Genomic DNA, 14,663 nt, shown 5'->3' on the forward strand with positions numbered 1-14,663 from the left:
ACATCAAGTCCAGAATTTTACATAAGGAAAAGGTAATAGGTGACTATTATTACACAAGGATCGCACAAGATGATTTGCATATTTTTACAAACGAGCAAATTACAGCATTTTGAATTAAATTTAAAATGCTTCAAAGCACTGGCGGGAATTAAATATATATTGCTAAAAAGGGAATAAAATTTTTCTAGCATAGCATAGATCTCAGCGTAGCCAACTAATGCAGCGAAAAATCAGAACGTGGCCAAAAAGTGACATAGTATGTTTTGGTATCATTGTATAGATGTTTGTATTTCATCTTCTCGAATACTGATTTTTTAAATTGAATATGTTCACATACACAAATACAATACAATATTTCTTGAAATGCAGTTTATTGAAAATTATCTTTTACAGAATTAAACAAGATTGTTTTCGAATTTGTCTTGAGACAGATGGTCGCCAATGCTAAGCTATTTCTGCCTGAAATGATAAAGAAAAATTTTAAAAGTACTTCATATACATTGCAAAACTCTACATGTATAAACAGCTATATATAATCCTATAATTTTTAAATAAAAGTGCTAATGTTATCTCCATCAAATACAATCTGTTTTCAATGACCTCAAGCTTAAGGACATGTTATTGAGAAGCAAAAAATAGCCACAAACTGAATTTCTACATGTACTATTGAAAAAAAAATCTTCATAAGTGACAAAATTCAGCAGCTAAAAATGTTACGTATGTGTCCTTGAATCTTCATTCCTTCTATTTACGAACTATAAAGGTATTATAATTAGAAATTGCGTTTGAAAAAAATTACAAAATAAAATTTACTTTTGAGGGAGTGATTACTGTCGCATTTACCTTGCAGCGGCTTTCGATAGACTCAATATCAAATTTTTATACATTTGATAGAATCTGTAATGGAGTGAATTAGCTAGGTTGAACGAGAAACGAATGAGTGGGTGTTAGAAATGGTGGAGGAGAAAAGAACACTTTTAGGTATCATTAAGAAGAGGAAGAGAAACTGATTGGGACATTGGATGAGAAGGAATTGGAATATTATAAGGGACGTGCTAGAGGGTATGGTGGCAGGAAAGAGAAGGAGGGGGCGAAGGAGACTACAATTAATGGATGATATGAAAACAGAAAAGTCGTACCTAAAGACAAAGAGGTTAGCGGAAGACCGTGGTGCATGGAAGTTTCTCAGTTGTAGCACGTGACTTGCCAGTAAGGGCAGAATACCTATAATGATGGTGATGATATAAATCAAGATAGATGAAAAGATGGAAAAACGTATTTTTGCTAATAGCTGGGAAATTTTCCCAAGGTAGTATATCTCTTGAAATGATAAAAGATGAACGTTAAATGATTAGAAACTTAAATAAATAATAAAGTGACAATATGAAAGACAATTTTCTTTTACCAATTAATATTTATAGAAATCTATAACTTACATTTATGATTTTGGAATTCTGGTTCATGATTTTATTCGATGGCGATATCAGCACAGTTCCTGTATTCTTCCTGAGCACCACAGCCCATTCCGAAGGATCCGTTTCCACAATCTCCCCATTGGTTACCTGTTAAATTAAATATGAATAAGTACTATTGTCAGAGTTCTAACATAATGATTTTATTGTTTATTCATCTGTATTTAGAACTCCAAATGGAATAATAAAAAAACATATATATTGAATCTATATGGAAATGCTGAAATGTAGAGATTACAGCGAGTAATTTTATTGTTACGAGATGGAAATAATCTGGTGTAGATTTAAAATTCAGTATACTCTATGAAAATAACTTTTATGTACAGGAGATGTATATAGCTCTCATAGTGCTTATTATTATCCTTCTTTAAGTTTGATGTATTATTATATTAATAACGTTTAAAAATATATACATTGTGCAAAAGATTAATTTTTATTCTCAATTCATAATATTAAAAGAAAATCTAACTGTTCGCGTTTTACTTCTTAAAGCAATAGCCCAAATATTAATACAGATAGAAGACTAATGAAGTGAATATCATATAATTATTACTTAACCACTATACAATAAATTCCTTACATTTTAATCCTTCTGACTTCCAAAGATAGCGTTTAGTTTCCTTGCTGGTTATGTCTACATGTTTATTTGTTATTTTTAATGTTACAATCGAGGAAGACATAGCATGGAATATCTAGCATCATTCTGTAGTCATAGCAACTGTCCCAAATTTAGGAACTAAATTTGAACTTTTGTGAACAGAACATTAATCTTAAATTGCCAAACAATAATTTTTAATAAACATGCATTCCATAAGTAACCTATAAGTGTTTAATGTTGTTACCAAAGAATAATAAGAATCATATTCAAAATATTTCTCAAGTAAAAGATTGGATAACTCGATAATGGCTAAGACAATATACTATTTATAAATGATATGAAACGTTTTGTTACCAATGACAAATTAATGATATAGTTAACAAAATCACCATCAAACGATAGTCATAATTACTTGCTGATAGCACTGAACGATGGACATACTATTCTTGATAATACAGGACTGAATACGGACAAGACACGAAACATAAATATTATGAGGAATTTTAGGTGCTCTGCTTTCTCAAAATTTTCTACACTTGAGCGTCAGACACCAACACCTAATCAACAAAATGAAGCAGACTTAAAATTGTGAGAAACTTGCGGACAATGTTGTACGAGAAATTATTCCCTAGTGCAACCTATAAATAGTAGCGTAAAAGTGTGTTTTCAACACACTGTCACGAATCATTTGTGACTTGAATCTTGATAAGCATATTCAAGATTTTCGGAATGTCTACATTCCAGGGTGTATTTTAACTTCTAATAAGCTAGTCTAATTGCTTGCAAGATATATTAGTTTATTCACATTTAAAATATGCAATTTTTTTATGTTAGTTCGTTGAGAATTTATGCCATATCTCTCTGACGATAATAAGAAAAAAGTAAGCAATTAAAAATAATAAGAAACTTCTGTTTTAATATATAAATAAAATCAAATTAACTTCTAAAAGATACTTACCATCATGGTAGTACCATTGCATGACGCATCTGTCACAGGTGAGTCCCTGTGGAAGCTTGACGTCAATGGTATATACTCCTTGATGATTGTTGTCATTTTGGTCCATCATGTATCTGGTTCCTGATCCATCAGCCAATTCCAGGAGGTATTGATCGAAGCATTCTTGTTCCTCGAGTTGCTTAGGGTCGCTCAGCTTGCAGATACGCCATTCCATCCAACCAGCGTGAGTAGCTGTAAAGTTAATGGCAACCTGGACTGTTTGACCTGCTTTGTATGTACGACCAATGATTCCCAAACCGTAGGTTCCTCCGTTTTCATTGGGTCGTGGGCGAGGGAGAGCATAGTTGTCACCGCAAACTCCGCACTTTCCACCATTCTGTTGCCATTGAACCTGTTAGAATAATGAACTTGATTACATATGTTATATTATATACAGAATACGTAAAAAAACGTATCTAAATATTAGATAGTCTTATTAAAATATATGACTCATCAGTATCGTACGTTAGTAGAATTCTGGGTTTTAACTTCCCCTTGAATAAAATATATAATAAAATAAACATTTACCCTATTAAGATGTGTATACAAAAATCCTGAATCGATATGAACTGGGAGATTAAACCAGTCGTTTGGTGAAATTCTGCAGACGCTACTGTGTATCGTATCCTTTAAACGAAAAGTACTGTTAGATTAATATTTGCCTTAAGATTTGCCTACTTCGTGCTCTTTAAATATTTTAAAGTAATTCTAAGTTGTACCAAAGTTACCTGATTTAATGAATTTCAGAGAGCGAAATAGTGCGACCGGTTTCAGATCGAGCTCAAGTATCCAGTTGAACATTGCAGAACACTACCCTTACGCTACAACTCAATCCAGCCATACATTTCCAAACTCTCTAGGTTAGGTTCAGCACTTTTTAAAGACCATATGGACTGTATTGGACTGTCGTACTTGGACAACTAGTACACCTAAATCTTTACTTATGGATAATTTTAGTGTTTATTGTTTTCTCCTCTACTCATCATATCTCCTCTATTTGTCTGATTTACTTTAATTCGTATATCTGAGACAAATAGACTGTAAACACCGGCTGTTCTTTGAAATAGGTGAGGTTATAAATGATAATCATCGTATATAGTAGACTCTGCGCGTTACATGATTAACTAACCCCTATTTTAATTAGAATTTCCAAACGAAGAATATGCATTGAAAAGTGTTTGTGTTATTAAAAGTTAAAAGTTATGATCGTGCTCCCTCTTCCTCCTCCGAAGCATTGAAAGTTTTTCTTTTTAAATTGTAACACATTTCAGAATATTTAAGAGACTTATAGTCAATCTTTTCAAAGAGTTATACTTTTATAGATAAAATATGTCTCGCAAAGTTTATGACGAGTCAAACGACTCAGATAAATATAACTCAAAATTGGAACTTCTTGAAAGTTTCTGAAAGCATTGTCTGTGACGGGTAAATCAAAATGTGTATCCTTGATTGACACAAATTTTCCTATTCTCTAGAAATCGTTATTGAAAATTTGAGTTTATAGGTTTACATTGACAAGTAAATCAAGTTTAGACACTTCCCACATTTACTTTTATATTTTTGTAAGACATTAATTGGTTTTGATTCAACTTTAAGGTCACGGTAACTTAAAGATTGTTTTTAACATATTCAGCAATTTTCTGACTGCAAAAATGTCTCAATTTAATTTTGACTCAATCAATGGTAATTGATGCTACTAAATAATTAAGTAAGTATAAGGCATAAACTCTGTTAATTTTCTAGCTTATGAAACATAGATTATGTTAGTTTGGGCTAGGTTAGCTTAGCATGGGTTTTGTTCGGCTTACTATGATATAAGTAATTGTGATGGGGCTTAACGGAATTTAACCCAAACTTAATGTGAAGAATAACTATTTTCATGTTTTTAGCCCTGTTGAAATTAATACTTAGATCAGAAAAGTAGGGGAAATTACTTTAGTCTTTTAACGGTATGCAAATTCTATCGAAATTCTGATCTTTAGTCCATTAAATTATATGGGGACATATTCTCCTTTTGTGTTGAAATAGATGAAAATTTTGATAATTTCATTTCGTTGAATTCTTGTACGTGATTATTTATTTATTTATTTATTTATTAAAACGTATATAAATTCCTTTGTACATAGGCCAGCTAATATTTGTAAATTTTCCATAATTAATCTCTGTAATACATTTATAAACAAATTAAACTCGCAATGTTAGGAATATTCAAATAACCAAATAGGATAAATAAACTAAGTTATAGGATTTTAAAAAAATGTCATTCGTTTCAACGTAAAATGAAAATATTCTTCATACAAAAGAATAGATTAAAAGTCAAAGATGGTGCAGATTATTAATTCTCTGTATGACAAAGATTGCCAGTTCATAGGATAACTAGTTAAACTTACTCCGAAGGTTCCACAGTTCAGTCCATTGTCGTTGTAATTTGGAGGAACGTTGAATCCAAATCGCCACATTGATGATCTCTCTGGAGGTTCAGCCATGTAGCCATGACCCACTACTTGGTGGATCAAGAGGGCGCTGAGCAAAAGTAAACCAGAGCGGAACATCTTTGCAGATTATGTGTGAGTGATGCTTCGATCTTTCCACACTGTACTTTGTCTAGGGAATCACTGTTATTTATACTGTTTGCTTCTCGGTACTTCCCAAGGTATCATTGTTTACTAAGTTATCACGTGGACAATTTAGATTTAACCGATAATCACTGACTACTTTTGAAATACTTTTAAGTAATTAAAAACAACTTATCTTCATTATGTAAATGCTTTACAAATGTTATCAGATCCTATTAAACATAGGTCAGCAGATTATTTTTCCCTGAATCATTTAATTTACGTATAAATTTATAGTGTAGGTAGATATTTAAATATGTAAGGTCAATTACAGGTAAGTAAAAGAACTGCCTGAGTGTTGTGACAGGAAGTTGGTGGTGTCATTTCTAACAGAAGTGGCTATAAGTAGGTTCACGTGACATGATGCAGTATTTTCAATTCGTTATTAAATGAATAACATTTTTTTTAGACTCTGAATACGTGTTTTCTTTTAATAGATTATTTTCGAGAAAGTTTTATATAACAGCATTATTCTGCAAAAATCGCACTATATTTATTAACTGTTGGCAGTTAATCACATACTTTTTCATATAAAGCTTGTCCATAAAATACTATGATACTTCAAAATTTTATTATGTCGCTTTGGATAATCGTATTCAAATGACATTGGTCACATTTTAAAGAAAAACTCAAATATTTTTGTGCATATCAACAATGTTAATAATGAACGGGATAAAACATAGAAAAAGTAAATTGACTCATGATTATTTTGTGATTAGTCGATATAGGTGCGTGCCTGAAGTTGGCCCCCCCACCTCTCCCAAATTACACCAAACGTTGCACATCGTTAGTGCACGTTAGTGCATTTAGAACTAACGTTAGTGTTATCAGCGTTTACGAGATATTGAAGATTTTTGGTGGGGGGCCAACTTCATATGAAGTTAGCCCCCCACCCATCTTTTTGCAGACAGATTTTCACAAAACTTAGCGCATCGTTAGTGCATCATTAGTGCACTTAAACACACTAGGCACTAACGTTAATGCTACCATATTTTGGAATTTTTTCAAGATTTTCGGTGGGGGGGCAACTTCAGAAATATCAAATTCTATACAAATAGAGGTAGAAACATGAGGTTAACGGCAATCGTTAGTGCACTTAAAAGCACTAAACACTAACGTTAGTGCTACCATATTTTGGGATTTATTCAAGATTTTTGGTGGGGGGCCAACTTCAGAAACATCAAATTCTATACAAATAGAGGTAGAAACATGGGGTTAACGGCAATCGTTAGGGCATCGTTAGTGCACTTAAAAGCACTAAGCACTAACGTTAGTGCTACCATATTTTGGGGTTTATTCAAGATTTTTGGTGGGGGGCCAACTTCAGAAACACCAAATTCTATACAAATAGAGATAGAAACATAGAGTTAACGGCAATCGTTAGTGCATCGTTAGTGCACTTAAAAACACTAAACACTGACGTTAGTGCTACCATATTTTGGGATTTATTCAAGATTTTAGATGGGGGCCAACTTCACAAATGTCAAATTCTATACAAATAGAGGTAGAAACATGCAGTTAACGACAACCGTTAGGGCGTGATTAGTGCACTTAAATGCACTAGGCACTAACGTTAATGCTACCATATTTTGGAATTTATTCAAGATTTTCGGTGGGGTGGCGAACTTCAGAAATATCAAATTCCATACAAAGTGTCAGTATTTTCAGGAAGCACTAACGAATGCAGTAATTACTTTGTTAGTGCTTGAAGAGGGCGCAAATTCACACTGACCACCAAAGATATTTTACTTGTAGCATCTACACTAAATAAGCACTAACGTTAGGGGTTGGTGCACGAAGAAGCACTAACGATGCACTAAGGATTGTACTAGAAGTGCTCGTTAGTGCTTTTTAATTTGGCAGAAATTTGACACAGTGAAAAACTCCCCTTTAATTTCTTATGTGAGTTTCCTGAGATTTAACTGGCCATAACTACACTAATAGTGAAGCACTAACGAAACTGAAAGTATTTTCTAGAACCACGAACAATGCACTAACGAACGGCTCTAATTTTTTCGTTATTGCTTGAAGTGGGGCGCCAAGTTCATGAAAGCTTCCAAAGTTTTTTTACTTGTAGGTCTTACATTAATGAAGAACTAACGTTAGGTGTTAATGCACTATGAAACAATAACGATTTCAGTAGAAGAGGTCATTAGTGCTTTTGATTTTGGCGGACATTTGACGCAATGAAAAATTCCCCATGAATCTCTTATGGGATTTTGTGGCATATAATTGACCATATCTACATCAATAGTTAAGCATTAACGGAACTATGAGTGTTTAGCAGAAGTGCTAACGACACATTAACGAATGAACTTATTTTTCGTTACTACTTAAAGTGGGAAAAAAGTTCACGCTGGCTTGCAAAGGTTTTTTACTTGTAGCACCTACACTAATGAAGCACTAAATTTAGGTGTTGGTGCACTAGGAAGCACTAATGTTACAAGTAAAGAAAACTTTCGAACTTAGCGTGAACTTAGCCCCCACTACAAGCACTAACGAAAAAATTAGTTTTATACGTTAGTGCATTGTTAGTACTTCTAGAAGATACAAGTAGATTCGTTAGTGTTTCACCATTAGTGTAGAAATGGCCAATTATAAATCTCAAAACTCCCATAAGAAACACATGGGGAATTATTTATTGTATCGAATTCCCATCGCATTCAAAAGCACTAATTACCTCTGTTAATGCAATTGTTAGTGCAGCGTAAGTGCTTCTTAGAGCACAAACATCTAACGTTAGTGCTTCATTAGTGTAGATGTTACAAGTAAAAAAAAACCTTTGGGGAAGCCAGCGTGAATTTCGCACCCACACTTCAAGCAATAACGGAAAAAATAGTGCAATTCGTTAGTGCTTCTATAAAGCACTAAAAATTTCGTTAGTGCTTCACTATTAGTGTAGTTATGGTCAATTACATATCACGAGACTCTCAAGAAATTTAGGCAAATTCTTCATTGAATCAAATTTCCGCCAAATTCAAAATCACTAATGATCTCTTCTAGAGCAATCATTAGTGCCTTGTTAGTGCTTCTTAGTGCATCTACACCTAAGGTTAGTGCTTCATTAGTAAAGGTGCTACAATTAAAATACCTTTTGAGGCCAGAGTGAACTTAGCGCCCCCACTTCAAGCACTAACTAAAAACTTAGTGCCATTCGTTAGTGCATTGGTACTGCTTCTAGAAAATATTAACAGTGTAGTTAGTACTTCAATATTAGTTTAGTTATGGCCAATTACATGTCACGAAACATAATAAATTTATGGGAAAATTTTCATTGCATCAAATTTCCGTCAAATTCAAGAGCACTAATGATCTCTTCTAGTGCAATCGTTAGTGCATCGTTAGTGCTTCTACAAAACACTAATAGTTTCGTTAGTACTCCAATATTAGTGTAGTTATGGACAATTACATGTCACGAAACACCTATAAGAAATTTATTGGGAATTATTAATTGCATCAAATTTACGCCAAATTCAAAAGCACTAATGATATCTTCTAGTGCAATTGTTAGTGGTTCTTAGTGCACCAACTCCTTACGTTAGTACTTCATTAGTGGAGGTGCTACAAGTACAATATCTTTGCAGGGCACGATGAACTTGCCCCAACTTCAAGCACTAACAAAAAAAATGCCATTAATTAGTGGATCGTTAATGCTTTTAGAAAGCACTAAATGTTTGTATGGATTTTGATATTTGTAAAGTTGGCCAAACCGAAAATCTTGAATAAATTCCAAAATATGGTAATGCTAACGTTAATGCTTAGTGCATTTAAGTGCACTAACGATGCACTAACGATTGCCGTTAACCCTATGTTCCTATCTCTATTTGTATAGAATTTGATATTACTGAAGTTGCCCACCCCACCGAAAATTTTGAATGAATTCCAAAATATGGTAACACTAACGATAGTGCTTAGTACGTTTAAGTGCACTAACGATTGCCGTTAACCCCATGTTTCTATCTCTATTTCTATAGAATTTGATATTTCTGAAGTTGGTCCCCACCAAAAATCTTGAATAAATCCCAAAATATGGTAGCACTAACGTTAGTGCTTAGTGCGTTTAGGTGTACTAACGATTTCCGTTAACTCTATGTTTCTATCTCTATTTGTATAGAATTTGATGTTTCTGAAGTTGGTCCCTCACCAAAAATCTTGAATAAATCCCAAAATATGGTAGTACTAACGTTAGTGCTTAGTGCGTTTAGGTGCATTAACGATGCACTAACGATTGCCGTTAACTCTATGTTTCTATCTCTATTTGTATAGGATTTGATGTTTCTGAAGTTGGCCCCGTACCAAAAATCTTGAATAAATCCCAAAATATGGTAGCACTAACGTTAGTGCTTAGTGCTTTTAAGTGCAGTAACGATGCACTAACGATTGCCGTTAACCCCATGTTTCTACCTCTATTTGTATAGAATTTGATGTTTCTGAAGTTGGCCCCCCCACCAAAAATCTTGACTAAATCCCAAAATATGGTAGCACTAACGTTAGTGTTTAGTGCTTTTAAGTGCATTAACGATGCACTAACGATTGCCGTTAACTCTATGTTTCTATCTCTATTTGTATAGAATTTGATATTTCTGAATTTGGCCCTCCCACCGAAAATCTTGAATAAATCCCAAAATATGGTAGCACTAACGTTAGTGCTTAGTTTGTTTAAGTGCACTAACGATGCACTAACGATGCGCTAAGTTTTGTGAAAATCTGTCTGCAAAAAGATGGGTGGGGGGCTAACTTCATATGAAGTTGGCCCTCCCACCAAAAATCTTCAATATCTCGTAAACGCTGATAGCACTAACGTTAGTTCTAAATGCACTAACGTGCACTAACGATGCACTAACAATGTGCAACGTTTGGTGTAATTTGGGAGAGGTGGGGGGGGGGGGCAACTTCAGGCACGTGATATAGGTTCATTGTTGGATATTTAGCAGGCAGTTGCTGTTTCTGCTGAAGGTCACTTGGGAAGCTTTTATTTATGCTTCTTTTATTTTCCAACAAGATGGCGCACTTCCTTACTGTCATTTACATATTCGGAAACATCTGAATGGGCGGCTTACATGAAGATGGATTGGACGTGCCGAAAATGATGATAATGTCTTCTACAAAAAGCCACCGAGGTCGCCTGACATGACGTTCTGTGACTAGTTCTTATGGGGTTACGTAAAGAATTGTGTCTTATGTACCCCCATTGCCTCAAAACCTGCAAGAAGTGCAAGTTCGTATTAGTGCTTCCATCCAGTCCATTTTATCAGATATGTTAGAGGGTGTGTGGCGTGAATGGGAATATGGTTTTGATATTTGCATCGCCACTCGTGGGGCCCATATTCAATGTCTATGAATTATAGTAAAAAATATTTGAGTTTTTCTTTCAAATATTTCATTTAAATACAATAATTATTCAAAGCGACGTAATACCAATTTAAAGTATGATACGCTGTATTTTGTCAGATCTTTAGAAATCGTCATGTATACGGTTGTGTGGCTCCCAAATGTACAGCTACTTTTACCAAAGTATTGAGCAATTTGAAGTAACAGTGGATTGAACATAGAGGAAAGCTGCTAATTTAGAGATTACAAAGATAATTTTAAGGCTTGAGTTTTTGATTTGATATTTGCGTTATGTAACTTCTAGATTATGAAAGACAGGGTGTACTACGTATACCGGGATTTAAATACGGTAGCTGGTGGATGCAGAGACCATCATGTAAGATAACTAACCAACTAACTCTATGGCCTATGGAACCCGGAGGTTCAATGCCGCGTTCACAAAAGCTCTCCACTGACTTCTATCCTTAGCTAATTGCATCCCGTTTCTACTTTGTATTCCTATCTCTGCGAGATCCATCTTAATATTGTCCTCCCATCTGCGCCTAGGTCTTCTTAATGGTCGTTTTCCGATTGGTCTTCCAGTCAAGACTTTGAAAGCGTTTCTACTTTCTTCCATTCTAGCAGCATAACCTGCCCACCTAAGCCTCTTAGACTTGACGACCCTAACAATGTTGGGTAAACCGTATAAATTATGTAGTTCCTCGTTATGAAGTTTCCGCCATTCCCCATTCTCGTTCCACTTGGGTCCGAATATTCTTCTCAGGATCCTGTTCTCAAATACTTTCAGTCTATGTTCTTCCCTCAGAGTAAGCGACTATGTTTCGCAACCATACAGAACAACAGGCATGATTATCGTTTTATATATTTTAAGCTTCAAATTCTTCGACAGAATTCGCTACGACAATAGATTTTGAAAAAATCTTTTGAGTTTTACGTCCCACGTTATGCCGGTTAGGCTAAAGGAGACGGTGATAATGAGAGATGAGTGAAATGGTGGAATGAATAAAGTGGGAGGAAACGGGAGAACCCCGAGAAAACCCACGAGCACGGTGTTTGTCCACCACAAAGTTCACTTGGCGGAGGCTGGGATCGAACCCGGGACCCCAAGCACCAGAGGTGAACGCTCTACAACTGAGCCACCGCGCCCCCTGACAATAGATTTTGAACCGAATAGTAACACGAATTCACTGCTTTTAGTCGGCATTTAATTTCTTTGTGAATATGATTTTCGTCTGTTAATATTAATCCTAAATATTTGAAACTATCCACTTTATCAAAAGTATTATTTAATATTTTAACGCCTCCACAATTTGCCGTATTACGGTCCCGACACACTTCCATGTATTTAGTTTTGTCTGCATTTACTTCTAAACCCATGCCCCTGCAAGTGTTTAATAAGATCTCTTCATTTCTTTCTATTGTTCTCCTATAATTCCCTATTAAATTTATATCATCAGCATATGCCATAATCTGGTGAATACCGTTCAACTGTAGGCCCTGGTTGCTATCTTTGATTTTCCTTATGGCGTATTCCAGCACAAAGTGAAATAATAATGGCGATAACGCATCTCCCTGTTTCAGGCCATTTTCGACGTGAAAGCTCGTGGACAAAAATTTTCCTACCCGGACTTTACTTTGGGACTCATTTAAACATATCTTAATTAATCCAATTAGCTTTCTCGGTATTCCAAGTTCTGTAAGAACGTTGTATAATGTTTCTCTCCTAAAGGAGTCGTAGGCCTTTCTAAAATCAATAAATAATTGATGCACCGGGGTATTGTATTCCCACTTTTTTTCGAGTATTTGTCGAATGGTAAATATTTGGTCCATAGTTGATCGGTTTCGTTTAAATCCGCACTGATAAACTCTAATAATTTCATCTGCGTATGGGGTCAATCTTGCTAATAGAATATTTGAAAGGATTTTGTAAGATGTTGACAAAAGATAAATGCCTCGAAAATTATTGCAGTCAGTTTTGTCGCCTTTCTTGTGAATTGGAACAATGATTGATTCTTTCCACTCTTGCGGCAATTCTTCCTTGTTCCAGATAAGGAGAATGAGTTTGTGTATCTTGTTCCACAATTTTTCGCCTCCAGCTAAAATTAACTCAACCGGAATTTCATCTACACCCGGAGATTTGTGTTTCTTTAATTTCTTTATAGCGGTTTCTATTTTTATTCGATTGGGTTCTGGAATATACGGTTCTGCGGTGTGTATCTCCTTTTCTCCACGCACATTAGTTTTTGGCTGCATGTTAAGCAAATCGTCAAAGAAAATCTTTCCATCTATTTAAGAGGCTATCCGGTATCAGTGAGAACTGTTCCGTCAGCTTTCTTTAATATATAAGCACGGGCTTGATAGCCTTTCTTAAATTCGCTGATCCCCTTATACATGTCCCGACTATTTTTATTTTTACTATTATCTTCAAGTTCCTTAATTTTAGCTTTCAAAAAATCGTTTTTTTTTTCCTAAAAGTTTTGGAAGTTTCCCGCCTGATATTTGCTAAATTTGTGTAGTTATTTCATCCAGATTTTGTAGCCACCGTAATCTTGCCTGTTTATTCTTCTCTGCTAGTTTAATGCATTCCTGGTCGAACCATGGTTTGTTCCTACGTATTTCCGCGTGTCCCAATTTTTCTATTGCTGAACTTTTAATGCTATCTCTAATTTCAATCAAAATATCCTCAACACTAGTGCACTATGAGTCTTCTAAAGCCGAGAATCTATTCGAAACTTCAATCTGGTATTTCTCTCTTTCCTGGCTCTCTTCTAATTTCTTTAAATTAAATCTCTCCGTTTTCGGACATTGAATATTACCTGTATTCAACGATAATCTCTCTCGTATTATCGCTACTACCAGGTAGTGATCAGTGTCACAATCAGCCCCTCTAAACGATCGGACATCAATTATGCTAGATTGCCTTCTTCTATCTACTAAAACGTGATCAATTTGATTATATGTTTTTACATCTGGTGATGTCCATGTGTATTTATGAACGTCGCGATGTGGGAATTTTGTACTTTTCACGATTAGGTTTTTGGATGTTGCAAAGTTCACGAGTCTGACACCGTTGTCATTACTCTCCTTATGCAAAGTTTCGTTCCCTATAATCGGTTTGAAAATATCCTCTCGTCCTACCTTCGCATTGAAATCCCCTAATAGAATTTTCATATGTATCGCGGGATTTGGTCAAATATCCGTTCTACTTCTTCGTCATGTAAAATAGACCTTCTTTTATATCGTCATGTAAGATAGACCTTCACAACATTGCCCATTCTCCGTAATACTATATTGCTTCCAAGAGAACTGGGTTACAGAACCACGCCACTGTCTAAACGTACAATTTTAAGCAACTATTGTGGTAAATGAAGGTATACGTAAGTAGTTACCTACGTATAACCCTTTCAGGATTTTTGGTAACTTTTGTTACCATGGAGCAGTATCGTCTTTGACCGCTTATTTAGATTCTATAACATATATATTAGCCGGTCTTCTTTATTAGTCAAGTCAAGGATGAACCAAGGAATGAACCAAGGATGAACCGGATGGTCAACTTGGCGGCGCAAAGGGGGGTCGGAGGGGCGTGAGTATTATTTTTTCTTAAGGCAAATTTCAAAAAGTTTTCACGCCTTTAGTATTCACGATATCAG

The 14,663-nt window shown here is 35.0% G+C and overlaps 1 protein-coding gene across 1 annotated transcript; it reads right to left on the reverse strand.

Annotated features, from left to right (window-relative positions):
* Window positions 1–352: 352 nt before the first annotated feature.
* Window positions 353–5,678, reverse strand: LOC145664160 (uncharacterized). Its single transcript, XM_081730566.1, has 4 exons — window positions 5,458–5,678; window positions 3,029–3,419; window positions 1,437–1,562; window positions 353–459 (listed from the first exon to the last, which is right to left on the reverse strand). Exons 1-3 carry the CDS (start codon window positions 5,617–5,619, stop codon window positions 1,468–1,470), a joined length of 648 nt encoding a protein of 215 aa, XP_081586692.1. The 5' UTR covers window positions 5,620–5,678; the 3' UTR covers window positions 353–459; window positions 1,437–1,467.
* Window positions 5,679–14,663: the final 8,985 nt, after the last annotated feature.

The sequence above is a fragment of the Thermobia domestica genome, chromosome 11 (genome assembly GCF_964235325.1).
Source record: "Thermobia domestica chromosome 11, izTheDome1.hap1.1, whole genome shotgun sequence".
Lineage (NCBI taxonomy): Eukaryota > Metazoa > Arthropoda > Insecta > Zygentoma > Lepismatidae > Thermobia > Thermobia domestica.